At 40.5% G+C, this 20,646-nt stretch overlaps 1 protein-coding gene across 3 annotated transcripts in view; it reads left to right on the forward strand.

Moving 5' to 3' along the window:
- The window catches only part of ITGA8 (integrin subunit alpha 8), a 221,473-nt gene that overhangs the window by 177,601 nt on the left and 23,226 nt on the right, over window positions 1–20,646 (forward strand). For all 3 annotated transcript variants that reach the window (XM_017874126.1, XM_017874144.1, XM_017874133.1), the window contains exons 27-28: window positions 743–856; window positions 15,457–15,558. In XM_017874126.1, coding sequence (XP_017729615.1) covers window positions 743–856; window positions 15,457–15,558 — 216 coding nt within the window. The remainder of the gene's footprint in view (window positions 1–742; window positions 857–15,456; window positions 15,559–20,646) is intronic.

The raw sequence follows: 20,646 nt of genomic DNA on the forward strand, positions 1-20,646 counted from the left end.
AAGGAAGGAAAGAAAGAAAGAAAGAAAGAAAGAAAGAAAGAAAGAAAGAAAGAAAGAAAGAAAGAAAGAAAGAAAGAAAGAAAGAAAGGGAAAAGAAAACAGAAAGAAAATCTGATTTGATAGATAGAATGTCATTATAATGAAACCTTTTCAGGAACATGCATTTCATATATTAAAGGTTATCCAATATACGCTGGGCAATTCTAGAAACCGATTAAAAAATAGTCTAATGAATGAAAATCGTAGAAAAACCTCCTTTATAACCAGAAAATAATTTAGACAGAAGAACGTTATGGAATAAATGTATGTCAATGGGTCAGTAACTGCAGGTCTTTGAGATAATAGGGGCTCAGGGGTCTTCCTCTGCAATCCCTTCCAGACTTGCTGAACCGAGCATTGGGTATTGTGAGTATCTATGAGCAATGCCTCCCCCAGGTCGGAGAAAGTGAAACAGAACAATTCAATTGCTGCTGCAGAAAGATTGTCTTAAAGTAGTTCGAAAAGAGCTTAAATTTTATGTTGTAGTTTGTGTTCCATTTTACCTCTACATTACTGCTAAAGTTGATTCATCCTCGCCACTAAACTGTGTTTTCTTGGTTGTTGCAATATATTGTTCTCTATTTAAATTAATAACTTATGATAAGGCGATGACTTCCAAGGGAATAAAACGTCGATAAGCTAACTTCATTGTCTCTACCATGATTTAAAGACTCTGACGTGTTCCCACTGCTATTGTTTGCAGAATTGTACAAATATCGAGTGTTTACAAATCTCCTGTGCAGTGGGACGACTCGAAGGAGGAGAAAGCGCAGTCCTGAAAGTCAGGTCACGATTATGGGCCCACACCTTCCTCCAGGTAATAAACAACCACAGAAGCACATTCACACTGCTCACTGGGAGCTGCTTCGCAAAAGCTCAGTAGGAAGTCTTTTCATAGAGATTTCTAATTTAACACTTCGAGAGTCCGAGGCAGATGGATTATTTGAGGCCAGGAGTTTGAGACCAGCCTGGCCCACATGGTAAAAACCCATCTCTACTAAAAATACAAAAATTAGCCGGTCATGGTGGTGAACACCAGTGGTCCCAGCTACTTGGGAGGCTGAGGTATGAGAATCCCTTAAACCCAGGAGGCAGAGGTTGCAGTGAGCCAAGAATGTACCACTGTACTCCAGCCTGGGTGACAGAGTGAGATGCTGCCAAAAAAAAAAGAAAAAGGTAGAGAGAGAGAGAGAGAAATTAAAAAGAATTTTAAACTTAAAAAAAAATTTTTTTTTCATTTTTCAATGTAAAGTTTCCATTTTAAAAAATATTTCAATTAAAATTTATGTGGAGGAGTTGAGCAAGATGAACTGGCCATTTTACCCAGCAGGTGAAGACAGTTTAACTATCCTGATTCTCTAAGACTTTGAAGAGTAGATTCAGAAAATGTACTTAGTCCACTGTTATGTACCCAGTGTTGGGCACAGTAACTATTAGTCAGTGGCAGCATGATGAGTATGAGAACATAATTATTCAAGACATATATGTCCAGAGAAGTTAAAATAGAAATCAATTTAGAAGGGAAAAGGGAGATTGTTCTAGAAGGTTCCTCTTAGCAGCATGGGCTCCAACCAGGACAGCACCGCAGCCAAGCTCCAAGTACATGAGTGTGATTTACAGATTACACACCACTCACGTGATCGGCTCTGCATCCCACAATAGCCAGGGATCATTCCATTGATTTGAGCACATTTTTTTTTTCCTGAGATGGAGTCTCGCTCTGTCACCCAGGTTGGAGTGCAGTGGTGCGATCTTGGCTAACTACAACCTCCACCTCCTGGGTTCAAGCATTTCCCCTGCCTGAGCCTCCCAAGTGGCTGGGACTACAGGCGTAGGCCACCAGGCCCGGCTAATTTTTGTGTTTTTAGTAGACATAGGGTTTCGCCACATTGGCCAGGCTGGTCTCAAACTCCTGGCCTCAAGTGATCCCCCTGCTTCAGTCTCCTGAAGTGCTGGGATTACAGGCATGAGCCATTGATCCTGGCTGACTGTGTGCATTTTAAAAGTTTAAAATCTCTTTTATGCTAAGAAAATGAGAGTTTCATTTTGGAAAGTGCTACTTAAATAATACTACTGTGTTACAACCGTATTGTTTGGGGGGGATTTTTTTTTTTAATCCTAAATTAACTCTTACCACGTCTATGCATTCTTGCTCACATTTTAACTACTAAACAAACTCATTTGGTTTATTGTGCCATGAAAAATCAAAGGGTCAAATCCCTTTGAGTCTAGTTATAAATATAGAATTTTGTCTCTAGATTTTATGTTTTCTATGATTTAATATGCTTCTATAGTCTTGCCAATCTTATTTTGTTTTAAAATAAAACGAGGAAAATTAAAGTTTTATTTTAAAGGTCATTGTGAAGCCGTCTTCCTTTCTTCCTTTCCCTTCCCTTCATTTCCCTTCCCTTTCCTTCTCTCCCTTTCTTACCTTCCTTCCTTTCTCTTTCCTGTCTTTCTTTATTTTTTTCATTTCTTTCTTTCTGTGTCTCTTTTCTTTCTTTCTCTTTTTCTTTCTCTCTCTCTCTTTCCTTCCTTTTTTTCCTTCTTTCTATCTTCCTTCCCTCCTTCTTTTCTTACTTCATTTTCTTTCTTTCCTTCCTTTCTTTCCTTTCTTCTAAGGCAGAGTTTCTCAATCTCTGCACTATTAACATTTTGAAACAGATCATGCTGTGTTGTTGGGAGCCACCCTGGGCATTATAGAATACTTAGCAGCATCCCTGCCTCTACCTAGTAGGTGCTGGTAGCACTCTTACCCCAAGTGTGACAACCAAAATTGTCTCCAGATACTGCCAGTGTCCTCGGGGGACAACATCATCCCATTTTGAACCACTGACCTAAGGAGAGGCACAGTGCCCAATTTATTTGACTTTATTTTTAAATCAAACCATTATGTATTCATTCACTCAACGAATATGTAGGAAGGACCTACTGTATGCCAAGGGCTGCTTCAGGGTCTAGTTATAGGAGAAATAGCTGTGAACACAACAGACATAACACCTGCCTTCACAGGGCTGTTAATCTCAGTGGAGGCAGTCAGAAACTGAGCAGGCAAACAGATGGATCAGTGCCAGGAAGAAAGTAGAACTGGGTAGTGAGATCAGGGTAGTAGGATAAAGAGTAGGGAGCAGGGCTGCTGCTGCAGGTAGGATGGTCACTTTCTTTTATTTCCACAATGTCCTATCATTTGCACATATCAGTCGTATTCATTCAGTAGGTGAGGCACCCATACAAGGGTGTGAATACCAGAAGGGGAGAATCCCTGGTGGCCATCTAATACCACAGATCACTAGCCCTTGAATTTGCTACTTTTAGATGCAATTTGTCTGAAAGCCTAAGCTGTAAATCCTGTTTTTCTCTAGTCAAATGAAAGCTGGGAGTAAACTATATTATTGTGATCAATAGATTCATTTCTTAGGGATGACGCAACAAAGGACCACAAACTAAATGGCTTAAAACAACAGAAATTTATTCTCTGAAAGTCCAAAACCAGAAGCCTGAAACCAATGTGTCAGCAGGGTTGGTTCTTCCTGGAAGCTCTGAGGAATAAACTACCCCGTGCCTCCCTTCAAGTTATTTTGGTTTTGTGGAGTTTTGTTTTTTTATTTTTTTATTTTTATTTTTTTTTTGTAGAGACAGGGTCTCACGATGTCACCCAAGCTGGAGTGAACTGGTGCAGTCATAACTCACTGCAGGCTTGAACTTCTGGGCTCAAACAACCCTCCCACCTCGGCCTCCTGAGTAGCTGGGACTACAGGTGCCTGGCACCATGCCATGCTCAGTTTTTAATTATTTTTGTAGAGATTATATCTTGCTCTATTGCCTAGGCTGGTCTCAAACTCCTGGCTTCAAGTGATCCTCCTTCCTTGGCCTCCTGAAGCACTGGGCTTAGAGGTGTGAACCACCAGGCCTGGCCCCTCCTAGCTTCTGGTGGTTGCCAGTAATCCTGGGCATTCAGTGGCTTGTAGACCATCACTCTACTCTCCTTCCATCTCCCATCACCTTCCCTTCTGTGTCTCTGTGTCACTGTGTCTTCTATTTCTTATAAGGACATTGGATTTAGAACCCACCCTAATCCCAGTGCAATCTCATCTCAAACTTTACCTTAATTAATTCTGCAAAGACCATTATTCCAAACAAGGTCATATTATGAGATTCTAAGTTAATATGAATTTGGGGAAGACATTATTCAATCTCTTAAAATCAATAATCTTCCATCCCCACTAGCAAAGCCTGACTCTATTTGCCACAGTATTGCACCAATTTCTTTAATATAGTAAATATGCTCTTTAAACTACTTCACCAACATTACTAGTATGAGAAGAAAGTAATTAATTGGGGTTTAAATTGTTTTTGTTATGACTGTGTTCACTACACACATTTTTCATCTACTCTTAGACATTATCACTAAATGGGCAAAATTTTGAACCAGAACAGTTGGGGCCGAAGTCATCTGAAGGCTTGAGTGGGGCTGGAGATGCAGCATAGGTGCTCTTGCAGTTTGGGTAAATATTGGCAAAAGTGTGTGAGTAAACACAGGGGTGAGCCTGTTTTTGAATTTCATATGTGAAAACTGCCTATTAGCAAAGTGATGTGCAAAAAACCACAGACATCCGTTAAATTCAAGTTCTAGGAGGAATGACCCTGACTAACATCAGACAGTCTATTTTCTCTGTACTGGGTCAGGATGCAGGAGCTCAGTTCCATTCCTGCCTGGTTGTGTTCAAAGCACTTAACTTTCATGGGGCTCAAGTTCCTTATTTGTGAAATGAAGAGATTGGACTAAAGTCTCCTTTCATGCCTGAAAATTCACTGATTCTATAGGTAGCTTACAAGTAATTTATGGTGTTTATTCTACTTGGCGTAAGCCAGTGATAACTCTGTATGCTGTCTTAATAGCTTACTTTTTTATTGTGTTGATGTTTGGGTTGACCAAGAACAGACTACATCTAAATGGCTCTTTACACTTATAAGGAACAGCCCGCCAATCTTTCCAAAGAGGGCTGTTTATCTGCAAGTAGTCAGGTTACTATTGAGTGACTGCCATGTAGCTAAGTACCATGATACATGCTTGTATATGAATGACTCATTTAATTCTTACAGCAATCCCGTGGGACATGTATTATTATTGTCAGCTGCCTTTTACAGATGGACAAACTGAGAAATAGATATTATATGGCCTTCCCAAGGCACATAGATAGTAAGGGGGAGAATCTTGAGCTTTTACCCCATGTATGTCACTACACTAGACTGCTGAACTAAACTGTAACAGCCTCTGTAGATTTTATATTTTGATCACTGTACTACAGATGGCTAAACTATAACTCTTATATTATGAATAACTTTACTATAACTACTATATAAATATTTTAAATGCCACGCATTAAACTTTTTCAAGATATTTACATTGTATAGCATGCTATTTCAGAATCCAATAAAGAAAACATCTTATGATTATTGAATTATACTGTCCAGGACAGTAGTAATAGTCATATATGGCTACTCAAAGTACTTCAATTTGACTAAAATTTAAAATTCATTTCCCCAGTCTCACCAATCACATCTTAAGTATTTAAGAGTCACAGCTCGTGGCTAATGCATTGGTCTGTGCAGATTAAGAGCATTTCTCTTATTGAAGAAAGTTCTATGGGGCAGCACTGTTCTAAAATGTTAGGAAAGTATATTTCCATTCAAAATTGTAAGATTTGATCATATAATCAATTATTATATCTATGAATGTAGACCTCGATTGTGTTTAATAATAGCTTTGTGACTTCCCTTATATCCCCTCATAAAGTAAGAATTAGGGCCCCTTTGCCCTATAACAATGTCATTCACCACCCCAAAAGGCAAAATCTTGATCAGGAATCTACTTTTCCTAAGTGTAATGTTACAGGTTTGAATAAACACAACAGCCTCCTGCTCGCTCTCCTGAGTGGTGAGCAAAGACAGCAAAAGAGGTGAACGTAGACCAAGGGGTTGAATGTACTGGCTTTACTTCAAAGCTTAGATATAAGCATGAACCATGCAAGTAAACTTTTGGATTCAGATCTGCTGAGTGAGTAAAATATTGAAATTCTGCAATATGCAATGAAAAAACAAAAACTTGTGAGGTTGTGTTAAGAAGTTGTTTTGGGGAGGGAAGTGGAGGAATCTTCCCAAAAATATATCTGTAGTTGATACCAGAGGGTAAGCTCCTCAAGAGCAGGAGGAATGTTTTCTTGTCTTTGAATTTTCTTCCCAGCCCTTGCATCACCTGACACAGGATGCTACTCATAACGCTTTAACGAATGACACATCTCAGGCCAAATGCTAGGCTTGGCTGGTACACAAGTCCTTGTCTATTTAGAATGAAACCAGTCAAATAACCAGCAAATGAGATCACAACAAATTATCCCTCATGGCGTAAAGCAAGTAGCCCAGGAAGCAGCAGATATTCTAGAAATGTAAAAACTTGTGATACCTTTGAACAAAATGAACAAGAAGCGATTTTTGATGCCTTTCTCTGGGGTCTCTGGAAATACCACCTGGATGACTTGGTTTGAGATGCAAAAGTGATGCAGGGCAGGTGAACCCCAAAATTGGGGCTTAGCCCATGAGCATTTTTGGCTTCGTTCAGAAAAGAATTCAAGCAACCTTACATTGCCTTTTCAGGTGACAGGTGACACTGCTTTGTGGGAAAAAGGGCTTCATTCTTACTTTGTGAGAGGATGTAAGGAAAGTCACCGTCTTGAACAGCCTTTTATTGAACTGAACCTGCCCCCTGAGGAGCAGGCTAACTCCTAGACAGCACACACAGAGCTGGACTTGATGGGCTTTTGGCAACTCTCTTTATATCCACTTATACCCATGTTCAATTATATGCAACTTAAGGGGTGAGTGAATGCAAATTGAAAGGCAAGTTATTCAGAACTCTCTAGGAAAGGGGCAATAACTTCCAGTCATTGCCATAGAAAGGAGCAGTAACTTCTGGGCTGTTGCCATGGCATTTGTAAACTGTCATAGTACTGGTGGGAATGTCTTATGCTGATGAGCAATGAGGGCAGCTAGGGATTGCTTTAGTAGCTGTTGGCTGCCTTCAGCCAGTTTCTTCCCTTCATCCTGTCTGTACCAGGTCTTGTTTTAGTCATCAGGGTTGTGACCAGAAAACAAGTCCTGCCAGTCCCATACCTCAAAAGCCCAGGTGCAGCCAAGAATGCACCTATGCTGACATCTGTGCCCAGCCAGCCCGTTCACCAGAAGAATCTTCCATGAGGAGCTTGGGCTCATATTTGTTATCACATTTGGCTTTTCTCCCAAATCCTTGCACCTCATCCTCCCTCAAGCCACAGGCTGTTCTGATTTAGTGAGTTTAGCAAAGACTTCTTGCATTTTGGGCAGAGGCAACCATCTCATTTTCTTACATCTTTCAAATTGAAACCCTCCAGATTGAGATGAGAAAGCTTCCAAACTGAGGAGAGAGCATGGATGGAACTGGAGGCTGCTATGTTAAATGAAATAAACCAGGCACAGAATTACAAATATCACATGTTCTCACTCCTATGTGGGAACTAAAAGGGTGGATCTCATGGAGGCAGAGAGCGGATTCATCATCACCAGAGGCCTGGAAGGGAAGGTGGTGAACAGGGATGAAGAGAGGTTGGTTAAAGGGTACAAAAATACAGTCAGAAGGAATAAATTCTGAGAGTCAGTAGTACAGTGGGGAGATTATAATTAATAATAATTTCTTGTCTATTTCAAAGTAGCTAGAAGGAAGATTTGTAATTGTATTAGTCTGTTTTCACACTGCTAATAAAGACATACCTGAGACTGGGTAATTTGTAAAGGAAAGAGGTTTAATGGACTCACAGTTCCACATGGCTGGGGAGGCCTCACAATCATAGCAGAAGGCAAAGGAGAAACAAAGGCATGTCTTACATGGCGGCAGGCAAGAGAGCGTGTACAGGGGAACTCCCATTTATAAAACCATCAGGTCTTGTGAGACTTCTTCACTACCACAAGAACAGTATGGAAGAAATCACCCATGAGTCAGTTATCTCCACCTGGCCCCACACTTGACACTGGGGATTATTACAATTCAAGGTGAGATTTGGGTGGGGACACAGCCAAATCATATCAGTAATGTTCCCAATGCTAAATGTTTGAGGTGACAGATATCCCAATTACCCTGAGTTGATCATTACACATGGCGTACAGGTACCGAAATATCACATGTACCTCCAAAATGCATGCAACTAATAGATATCAGTAAAAATAAATAAGAATTAGGCTGCCTTTTATCTTTGAGCCACACCCTAATTTGATTCTTTTCAGTTCCATAAGGTAGACAATTCAGGATCTCAGGGAACAGAGACAAGTCCAAAGAGTCATGATTGTTCTTGTATTTCCTGCCCAAAATGATGACCAGCAGTATTGGATCGTACTGGCTCAGCTTCTGTTCCACTTCCAAAGGGGAGATAGTGTCAAATGTCTGAGTAGTACAAAATGCTGACATAATTTATCTAGACTTAACCTGGGGGAGAGACATGGTGATGAATAATGTTGGCTGCAACTCACCATGCTTCTTGGACACAACTAGGGGACAGACTCAGAGGGATGAGGTGTTTTGATACCTTTTATTTCATCTACTGAGACAGAGACCAGAGACCCTTAGTGACATTCAATCAGATTTCTGTTGCCTCGTTTGAGGTAGGTTCCATGATCAGAGCCAGTCACAAACTCCTTCTCACTTTAAGGAAAAGAGAGGCAAGATTCCCTCTATTTTATAGTTGAAATGTAAGAAGCAAGCACACACCCCACAGAAGCTTTGCAAAATATCCTATATATTTGAGTGCAACGTATCTTCCAGAAATGCTGCACATAGATCTTTGTATAGTTTATAACCAGTCTGTCCGTTCCCTGTTCTTCTAAGGAAATGTTTAAAAAAACCTTACCTGGAAATGTGAGTCCAAAGAAAAGCTAATTCTAAATTTAATAATTCAGAGAATCCACGTGTTAGCCTCCTCATGATAAATTGCCATCTGAGTCTTTTATCATTTAATTATTTTGTTGGCACACATTTATTAGCACTACAGTTTCTTTAAAGACTGAACAACAAAAATGATGCCATTTTAACACCTTAACAATTTGTCATAAACTTGAAAATTGTCATTGGCCTTTTCGAATTAGATTCCACTTAAGTGACATAGGCTTCCCTAGAGTGCCAATTTTCATAACTATAGATTTTTTTTTTTTTTGAGGTGGAGTCTTACTCAGCTGCCCGGGCTGGAGTACAGTGGCATGATCTCGGCTCACGGCAACCATCGTCTCCTGGGTTCAAGAGATTCTCCTGTCTGAGCCTCCTGAGTAGCTGGGATTGCAGGCACCCGCCATCATGCCCGGCTAATTTTTGTATTTTAGTAGAGACGGGGTTTCACCATGTTGACCAGGCTAGTCTTGAACTCCTGACCTCAGGTGATCCGCCTGCCTTGGCCTCCCAAAGTGCTAAGATTACAGGTGTAAGCCACTGCACCCGGCCAGCTATAGAACTTTTTAACTGAATACCCAGGATGACTGAACCACTTGCATTTAGTTGATTTGCTTATAATCACTCTATTGCTTGGCTGTTGCTTTTTATTTTTTTCTTAGAAACAAGATCTCACTCTGTTGAAGTGCAGTGGTGCAATCGTAGCTCATGGCAGCCTCAAACTTCCAGGTTCCTCCCACCTCAGCCTTCTGATTGTCTGGGACTACAGACACATGCCACCACACCTGGCTAATTTTTGTATTTTTTGTAGAGATGAGGTCTCACTATGTTACCCAGGCTGGTCTCAAACTGCTGGGTTCAAGTGATCCTCCTGCCTTGGCCTTCCAAGGTGCTGGGATTACAGGCATGATGCACTGTGCCCAGCCAATTGTTACTTTTTATCCAAGAGTTGGAAGAGAGGTGCTTTAATGAATTCCCAAGTCTATACAATCTAGATGACAACAACACATTCCTCCTTTACTTTGAGCATCACATCCTACCGAAATGAGGGAGAACAACTTTTCAATGAGGCAGGACTCCTATCATTACGACACTAGAGTGTAGGGGAAAGTTACTATTTTAGCCCACACACTTCAGTTCCATGCACGACATTCTACTGTGGTAGGAGGCCGATCAAGTGAAAATTACATCTTCATTTTTCTGTTAAAGAAGACCCAATATCTGCAAAAAGTCAGTAGTAATTGAGGGGCTTTGGGAACAATAAATATTTAGCACAAGCAGAGTCAGAAAAGAAGAATCTGTAGCAACATTTTGCAGTCCTAGGGAAAAGCATCACTTCCAGAGATATGGGAAAGACGGGTACAAGTCGCTGTGTGCTCATCCTTAGCCCAGATTTCTGCACTGCCACGGTTTCTGCTTATGTCAGTGTCAGGTGCCAAATGCTAAAGAGGAATGCATTATTATAACCTCTCTCTCTCCAAGAAGAGACTGTTTCCTGGGGCCTATTAACAGTTTTGTCATACAACCCAGGAAGAGGGAAACGTTTTCCGCCCTCCTAACCCAGGCTAGAAAGTTTACAATTCTTGGCGGACATGACTTGCTGCATTATGTTGGTTTCTGTCCATGTAACGAACATGCAAATTGGTCAGAAACAGACTGTATGTAGGTTAATCCTAAATGGTCCCCTGTTCTGTGATTGTTGCTTGAAATAGAAATTTCCTTTACAGGTGAAAGTTTTGCCAGTAATTCCTTAGGTTTTGTCACCTCAAAGGGTTTGGTTTCTGGTAAATATTGAGTGTTTCAAAATGGGCTACATAAAATGGATATGTGCTTAAAAATAATTATTGGGAAGAAACTAAGCAGCTGGAAGTTGGGAGTGGGAGAGCTTGTGTCGTTGCCCGACACACTAGGTCGCTAACTCCTCCATTTGTTACCAACTCTTACATTTATTGGTACCATGCCTATAAGCAAATCACTGTGCAAAAGCGCATCGTAGAGACAGCCAGTGAGCTACAAACCACGGTTTAAATGATGCGGTAATGACAGAGGAGCAAGGCATTTTCTGGGGATTAATAGCCAGCTGGGGCAAGACGAAGGTCCTCAGTGTTGCCAAGGGTTATTAACCCCAGCTGGTTTTTCAATCCTAAATTGCCTACAATATGGCAGTGATTGCTATTACATGAGTAGATTGCTGTATGGGAGAGGAGATTATTTTGAACATAAGAATAATACTATTGTTATATAAAGAGCATGACTGGAAGCATTTAACTATGGATGTGGAATCACTATTACAACTCTGCCCATAATTGCTTTTCGTAAGTTATTAAATACTCACCTGTGCCATGCTTCTGACCTATAGCGCAGGACTTGGGTATCTTTGATGCTGAGCCTGCTCATCAGTCTAATAAACCACGTCTTCCATTCCTTGGAACTCCAGAGCATTCTTCAAAAGTGAGGAAGATGCATTTTTTTCTTTCCAAAAAGAGTGGAAGAAACCTTGCATTTGGGGAATGCATTTAAAACAAAGAACAGACTGATCTAGGAGAGGTGGTGTTACATGCTGTTTGCTTACCTTATGATTTGCTAGCGCCCCAGGCTACATCCGTGCACACGGCTAATTCGATTGAGGAGGTAAGAGCGTGTCAATATCCCCTTCACAAGAACTGTAGCCCTTATTTTATATCACTACCACGCTTTACAACTTCCTGAACTGCTTACTCTAGTTAAAGGGAGAAAAGAAAGGGTGTCCAATTCAATAATGGAAAGATCTTTCATAATTGCCATCAAATGGATGGTACTTGGAGTGAGAGGGTCGTCAAATTGACCAAAGCATTAGACGTTTTCATTCACCCTTCATTCATGTGGTCAGACATCCAGTATTAATTAAGCTCTCCTGAGCACATTGTTCTAGGTTCTGTAGAAGATACAGACATTATATTCCATGGAATATGCCTTCCATGTTTGTATCATATAGTTGGGGAGAAAAGCAATAGAGAAAAATTAAACAACAATGTGAGCCTTCCAAAAAATATGTCAGATACAGTTTCATCTCAGTCTCGCTGAATCAGAATCTCTGAGCCTGATCTCAGGTATGTCTGAAGTTCAGCAACCACCAGAAATGACAGTCAAGATTAGTGATGAGGCTGAGCGTGGTGGCGCATGCCTGTGATGCCAGCACCTTGGGAGGCTGAGGCAGGAGAATCACGAGGTCAAGAGTTCAAGACCTGTCTGGCCAACATGGAGATACCCTGACTCTACTAAAAAAATACAAAAGTTAGCTGGACATGGTGGTGCTTGCCTGTAGTCCCAGCTACTTGGGAGGCTGAGGCAGGAGAATCACTTGAACCCGGGAGGTGGAGGTTGCAGTGAGCGGAGATCGCATCATTGCACTCTAGCCTGGGCAACAGAGTGAGACTCCATCTCAAAAAAAAGATTGGTAATATGATGAATGGAAAATATGAGAAATCAAACTGCAGCCAACAGCAGGAAGGGCAAAGAAAGGAAGTGAAAGAAAATTCCCTTAAAGAAACATGTTAATCCACATTTTACATCCCAGAGTTCAAATGCTATCTATGATGCATTAAGAAACTTGCATATTTATAAATGCAGAATCTGTAAGAGAGAAGCATTCCATCTAGAAAAATTTTGATGCAGAGATGCAGTTTTCAAACTATTTATCAAAGACATGACTTCAAGAGTGGTAATATTTTCTATCAATTTTTTATTGAACTTGGAGATTAAACAAAGCTTCCTCACTGGAGGTTTGGGAGCATGGAAACACATTTGAGAATATAATTATAATCCTTACACACAGGATCTCATTACTAGAATTTCTCTTGTTTCTACCAGTGAGGATGGCAAGGAAATTAGATTGAAATCACCAGGTACACCCATGATTTTATGAGCAAAAGTTTCTGAATTGTATAAAACACTTCTCAAACAAACAAAATCCAACTTTTAGCTAAAATGGAAATGCTAAGAGAGAAGAGATCATTAGAATAACACCCAAAAAAGAGTTTTCCCAAATAAGTAGAGTTGTTTATTCTGGAAGGTAGGAGTAGAAAGAGAGAAATGTTCAAAGATATTGTAACTTTAAGTATATAAAAGTTACATATATATAAAAGTTACATACTATATCCTGCCCTTACCATGTAGAGAAAAAAAGGGTTTATCTAATAGAGAAAAAAATTCTGCCACAGGGGAAAAAGAACTTTGTAAAAAATATTTAAGCAAAATTATTACAGTCCAACCTGTTGGACTGGACTCATGAGGCCCAACATTGGATTATAGACAGTGATGTACTGGTAGATTTTTACTAACTACTCTCTGGGAAGGAAAAAGAGCCCTGATGCATAGCATCTGCCACTGATTTCAAGTCACCACCACGATTGTCACGGAATACAGAGCTGGGAAGAGATGAGGTCCCACACCATTATGTAGAGTTTCCTCTTGCAGATACAATAGGCATAAATCACATCCTGAGCACAGATCATAGTCAAATGTAATAAAATAGCAAGCATGTGGTTTTGAGTATTTATTACGCTTTTTTTAGAAATACAATTTACTTAAGTTTACATTTGTATAATTTAAGTTGTAATAATGGCTCTGTTTGACAACCGAAACCGAAAAGTCTTGAAATCATTAACATTTGGGTCTCAAGAGCCACCAGGAGCCAGTTAGGACCCAGCACTGGGTGAAGCTAACCATTGTATCCAATAGAAGAGAGCCACAGAAGCTTCAGTTCTCCCAGCAGCCTTCCTGAGTCACTCTTAAATGTTCTAACGTTGACTTTTATCAACAGTTAATATGAGATCCAATTAAACAAAGAGAGCTTTGGCTGAGAAGCTCTGTTAAAAACACTGTTTGGCTGTAGGTCAGTGGTTCTTAACTGGGGTGATTTTGTTCCCCTGGGGACACTTGGCCGTAACTACAGGCTCTTTTCTTTTCTTTTTTTTTTTTTTTTTTTTTTTTTTTTTTTTTTTGAGATGGAGTCTCACTCGATTGCCCAGGCTGGAATGCAGCGGCGTGATCTCGGCTCACTGCAACCTCCACCTCCCAGGTTCAAGCAACTCTCCTGCCTCAGCCTCCTGTGTAGCTGGGATTATAGGCACCCACCACCAAGCCCGGCTAATTTTTTGTATTTTTAGTAGAGACCGGGTTTCACTCAGTTGGCCAGGCTGGTCTTGAACTCCTGACCTCATGATCTGCTTGCCTTGGCCTCCCAAAGTGCTGGGATTACAGGCGTGAGACACCACACCGGCCGGCATCTTTGATTATCACAACTGAGAGAGGGTGCTATTGGCATCTAGCCAGGGGCCAGGGACTCTGGCCAAACATCCTACAATGCAGAGGACAGGTCCCCCCACCCCCACCCCAATTCAGAATGTTGACAGTGCTTAGGCCGAGAAACCCTGCTGGGAGTCTTGTGTAATCTGTGAAATGTAATACAATTGTTTTTTTCTTTTTGAGACAGAGTTTTGATCCTGTTGCCCAGGTTGGAGTGCAGTGGCGTGCTCTCAGCTCACTGCAACCTGTGCCTCCCGGGTTCAAGCCACTTTCCTGCCTCATCCTCCTGAGTAGCTGGGATTACAGGCACCTACCACTATGCCCAGCTAATTTTATTTTTTTTTAGGATTTTAGTAGAGACAGGGTTTCACCATGTTGGCCAAGCTGGTCTCAAACTCCTAATCTCAGGTGATCTGCCTGCCTCGGCCTCCCAAAGTGCTGGGATGACAAGCATGAGCCACCACGCCCGGCCAATACATTTCTTTATAACTTACTACCAGTTTCTCTCCTAAAACATTTCCCTCTATCTGATAAAAGTTTTGTAATCCATCATGTTTCTCCTTTGTCCTTCACTAGCAGTAACTATATTAATTCTTTGCTTGCTCCTTTTTAGGACTCTGATTTTTTGTTTTTGTTTTAACCTTATTATACACAGTCTTTTATTAATGAGACAAATTCTCCTTAGAAATAGGAAGAAGATAAATGGATGGATGGATGAATGCTTGGATAGATGGATGGATGGATGCTTGGATAGATGGAAGGATTGATGGATGCCTGGATGGATGGATGGATGCTTGGATGGACGGATGGATGGATGGATGCTTGGATGGACGGATGGATGGATGCTTGGATAGATGGATGTCTGGAAGGACGGATGGATGGATGCTTGGATGATGGATGGATGGATGGATGGATGGATGGATGTGGATGGATGCTTGGATGGATGGATGGATTCAGGCTTAGATGCTTGGATGCATGGATGCATGGATGTGGGTAGATGGATGAATGCTTGGATGGGAGGAAAAAGTTAAAAGAAAGAGAAAATTAAAAAGTAAGCATGAAATTTTGCCTTGAAATGCAAAACACCAAAAATAATTGGGTGGCTGCCAGTATAACTCTTAAAAACTTTATATGAAATATATTTAAATAAATACTTTTACTTTCAGAGAAAAAATGATCCCTATGCTCTTGCATCCCTGGTGTCCTTCAAAGTTAAGAAGATGCCTTATAAAGACCAGCCAGCAAAACTCCCAGAAGGAAGCATAGCAGTGAGTATCTTTAAATATATATAGGCACAAATAATGTAATTGAAATGATTGTTTTAATCACTGTCTAGCTTGTGCTAGGCTTTAGTGTTTACATTGAGTTGACAAAAATTTTCCTCTTTAGCTCACCAATTTCTTAACATTAGTCTGGAAATTTCCTAGTGCCTTTTGATCTGGTTTTTGAAATTTCAATATAAATGTCTACCCCAGAAAATTAAAGGGCAGAACTAATACCATTTTAAATGAAGACATTTTGTTCAGAGAAATTCAGATAGCAGTTATCATTACAATTAAATCGTACTGATTCTTTCATTTTAAACAGCACGGTGAGTCAAGTAAGAAGAAGAAATTCCTTCTTAGGGAGAGTAGGCCATGGAGCAGTCGCATGGCTTTGGACAGTCATTTTTTCTTGCTATGCAAAGAACCTTAATTTTGACCTAGAAGGGAATAAAAAAGTCTGCTCTGATCTTCAATTGAATGAAATGTCCTTTTTCTTTTTTTTTGAGAAGGAGTCTCTTTCTGTTGCCCAGGCTGGAGTGCAGTGGTACGATTTGGCTCACTGCAACCATTGCCTCCCGGGTTCAAGTGATTCTTCTGCCTCAGCCTCCTGAGTAGCTGGGACTACAGGCACCTGCCACCACACCCAGCTACTTTTTGTATTTTTCGTAGAGACAGGGTTTCACCATGTTGGCCAGGCTGGTCTCGAACTCCTGATCTTGTGATCTGCCCACCTCAGCCTCCCAAAGTGCTGGGATTACAGGCATGAGCCAGTGTGCCCGGCCGAAATGTCTTTATTAAAAACTGAAACTACTAAACATTACTGACACCCAAATATCTGCCACAGAACAACTCTGATCATCCTCTGCAACCCGGCAAGGCCATGCAAAGGGGATGAAGGAATAAATGACGAGACCAGCAGGCACCACCACCAAAGCTCTGCCTTTTCAGTTATTTGTGAAGGTGGTCAGAGACTTTTGAAAAACATAATGCTCCAAAAAAACAGTGTTAGAATTCCACCTTCATCCCTTGGTAGCCAGTGGATATTTCCCATCCACAGCTTGAACTCTTGGTCCCCCAGTCCTTGTTACTCAAAATGTGATTGCAGATCAATGGCATCAGCATCACCTGGGAGGTTCTTAGAACTGCAGAAACAGACCTCTCCAGATCCACTGAGTCAGAGTCTGCATTTCATCAAAATCGTCAGGGCATTCCTAGGCATGGTCAAGTTTGAGAAGCACTGCTTTGGATGGTAGATGAGTTGATACTATTGTCATCTCTTTCTAGCCTAGATCATAAACTTAATTGTAACATTGAATCTTTCTAACCTAGTCTACTTTCAGTTATCTAAATTAACCACTTGATTTGTGATTCTCTACCCTGAGAATGCAGCAGAATCATCACTCATGCAACTTAAAAAGTACATACATGCTAAGACCTCCCCGCAAATATTCAGTAGGTCTGGGATGGGACCCTGACACTGTGCTTTAAAAGTCTTATGAGGGGCAATTCTGCAGCGGAGCCAGGGTTGAGAGCTTCTAGCACAGGCAGGTGGCCTAGAGGAAAATCCAAGGTTTTCAACATAGAGTCACCTGGGCTTGATCCTGGCCCTGCCTTGCTCTAATTAGGAAACCTTTGGGAAGTCACTTTGCCTCTCTGAGACAGTCCACCACATCCACCTGATGGAATCGTTAACAAGCCCAGTAAGATTATCTGTATAAAGCTCTAGCACTGTACCTGGAACAAGTTAAGTCTGAAATCTCAATAAATGAGACTAACCTCTCAAAATGTCTCCCCTTCTCTGGCTAAGTCCGGTAAGTCCAAATTGAAAACGGCAATTAAGATTTGCACAGTTGTGGGAGGATCACTTGAGCTCCGGAGTTCAAGGCTACAGTGAGCTGTGATCGTGCCCACTGCACTCAACCTGGGCAACAAAGCAAGACCTTGTCTCAAAAAAAAAGAAAAAGAAAAAAAAGGAGAGGAAAAAGAAAAGACAGATAGATATGTGCATAGTCAAAATATTTCAGTAAACTTCGGTGGTATTTAAAGCAAGCACAGCCACATCTTTCTTCATTTACACCACCTCTCTTTCTTTCCAGCGATGTCCTCTGTATTTTGGATTTATGTTCAACCTAGAAAACAGGCTTTGGGATTTTAATATAGAAGTGTCATCTAAAAATGTTCAAAGGCTTATAGCTCTAAGGGAAATAAATCTAAGTCGTTTTGTTTTTTCCAAGCACCTGTTCCCTAACAGAAACACATGTTACGGTTGATTCCATCAACAGGATTGCATCTTTCAGCGCTGGCCATAGGTGACAGCCTGCTGTTCTCAACTCATCTCAAAAGATCCACAAAATAATCTGATACATGCTTTCCCCGGCCCTGCCACCCTATTATTGAATTGCCAAAAAAAAAAAAAAAAAAAAAAAAAAAGACTTTTATCTGATGTAGGTGATTTACCACACCAGTTATGTAAAGGTTATTGGAAAAAGATCCAGGAACGGAAACACTTTCAAGTCTCCCATAGCTGACCAACTGGAGAAGACCTTGCCAGTGCAAAGTTAGCTATGCAGCACACAGGGAAATGCTGCCTTACTGTGGCGTGATGTGAGAGAAGAACTCTGAGTGGAGCTGGCAGACGTTGTTTTATAGTGAGCTCTTTTCAAAGGTCTTGTCATTCTTCTCTCGAAGGGAACCCAGCAGGACCAAGAGGGTGGCTCACACCTGTAATCCCAGCACTTTGGGAGGCCAAAGCAGGCAGATTGCTTCAACTCAGGAGTTTGAGATTAGCCTAGGCAACATAGTGAGACACTGCCTCTACAAACAAACAAACAACAGCAACAACAACAACAACAAAAACATAAAATTAGCAAGGCGTGGTGATGCTCGCCTATAGTCCCAACTACTCAGGAGGCTGAGGTAGGAGGATTGCTTGAGCCTGAGAGGCGGAGGTTGCCGTGAGCCGAGATCGCACCACTGCACTCCAGCCTGGGCAACAAAGCAAGACCCTGTCTCAAAAAAGGAAAAAAAAAAAAAAAAAAAAAGCCCAGCAGAAAGGGAATTGCTTTAAGGTGGCAGAATCCATTGGAACTGGTGGTTTGAGAAGCATCAGAGCTCTGATCTGCCCCTGAGGAAAGTCATTCTTTGTTCCTTCCTCTAAATGAGACTAACTACTAATTGCTTGTTTTCCTAGACCTTTTTGTGTGATGATTAGTTTGTTCCTACTCCCTTTTCAGCATAGTCATAATTCAGCCATCTCTTCAGGCCTGTATTAGCTTTACTTATGGAAGAAAATCACAGTTCCCATTTGCTGCTTGCATAGTATCTGTGTTTGTAACAAATAAAATTCCTCATGTCATATGATGCTTGTCATGTCCAGAGACAAGGGAAAGATTGCACGATTCAAAGAAATATGCCTGAACACTGAATCATTATACTGCAACAGAAGAAATTGAAATTCAATTATTTGAACACTTTTTTGGCTCACCAGGGAACTTTGGCCTTTGCATGCCACACAAGTAACCCCCAATTCTATAATTTACATCTAGCAGAAAGTGGGATTGTCTAGTGTAATTCCAAAGGTGGTTATTACAAAATATTTCATGAAAATATTTGTTTAAAAACTCGTATATAAACTGTGAACCCATTTGGTTTTCAGAATTGTTAGCAAAACTTCAGTACCTTAATATAGAACTCTTATATTAAACAATTATTTGGAGTTGAAAGTTATGATGGGAACTGCTTGTCTCACAGGGAAGCTGTTTAAATGTTGTCAAAATGTGGGCTCAGCTAGTCCACTTCATGTGATTATTTTGTTCTAAATGGCAGTGTAGGTAGGGTGTCTTCGTATGTTTATTTAAAACATTCTTCTGACCCCACTGAAGTATGTTTACACAAGATTTTGTGATACATAAATAGAGACGTCAACATTAATTACCGTTGCAAATACAAGGGAGCTTTTTCCTTATACTTTGGTATTTTTTGTCAAAATATACAAAAACATATCATAAATGTCCACAATAAAATGTAGGCGTATTAAAGGTTTATTTATGGTCTTTCTTCCATAATAAAAAACAACAAGATTTACGACATGATGAAGGTAAGATTAAATGTTCCCTACTTAGAATCATTTTAAGAAAATCTAAACCACTTACAATTTATGAATACTACTTTCTAAAATTGCAGATAATTATAATAAAGTGATTTGTTAAACTTACTTAAAGCTATTTTAAAATCGCTAGAAGTTCTTGATAAATAAAACTGTATTAAAATATTTTATTGACTAGCTGGCACAAGATTGAATAGTTTTTCCTAAATTTAAGTACTCCAATTACTCAACATGAAACTTCTTTCTTAAAGCAATTGAAATATCTCATCACGAGCCCCTGTGCCGAAAGTAAACCTTTAGTCCTAAATATGCTTTGTCTTCTGCCCTGGGTCTACCAAGAATCTTATAATGGGCCAGATGTGGTGGCTCATACCTGTAATCCCAGCACTTTGGGAGGCCAAGGTGGGTGGATCACCTGAGGTTGGGAGTTTGAGACCAGCCTGACCAACATGGTGAAAGCCCATCTCTACTAAAAACACAAAATTAGCCGGGCACGGTGGCTCATGCCTGTAATCCCAGCTACTCAGGAGGCTGAGGCAGGAGAATCTCTTGAATCTGGGAGACGGAGGTTGCGATAAGCCGAGATCACAAGATTGCACTCCAGCCTGGGCAACAAGAGCAAAACTCCGTCTCGGAAAAAAAAAAAAAAAAAAAAAAATCTTATAATGAAAGACTTGGGTAGTTCAGGCCATCTCACCACTGTGTGAAATTATACAGAATGTTCTAGAACTATGCAGTCCAGGATGGTAGCTACTTGGCTAGTGGAACTGAAGAACTTGTGATTTTATTTCATTTTCACACATTTCAATGTAAACTTAAGAACTGAAGCAGTAGATAGTATTTTTTCCATTAAACACAGTTGTATTACTTTCATAGGACTACATTTCACTTTAACCATTAAAAATTTAGTAATTGTTATGTGCTGCAAATGTGAAATACACATTGATTTTGGAGACTTAGTAAAAAAATGTAAATTATGAGTATTT

Source organism: Rhinopithecus bieti, unplaced genomic scaffold (assembly GCF_001698545.2).
Source record: "Rhinopithecus bieti isolate Rb0 unplaced genomic scaffold, ASM169854v2 scaffold_1012, whole genome shotgun sequence".
Lineage (NCBI taxonomy): Eukaryota > Metazoa > Chordata > Mammalia > Primates > Cercopithecidae > Rhinopithecus > Rhinopithecus bieti.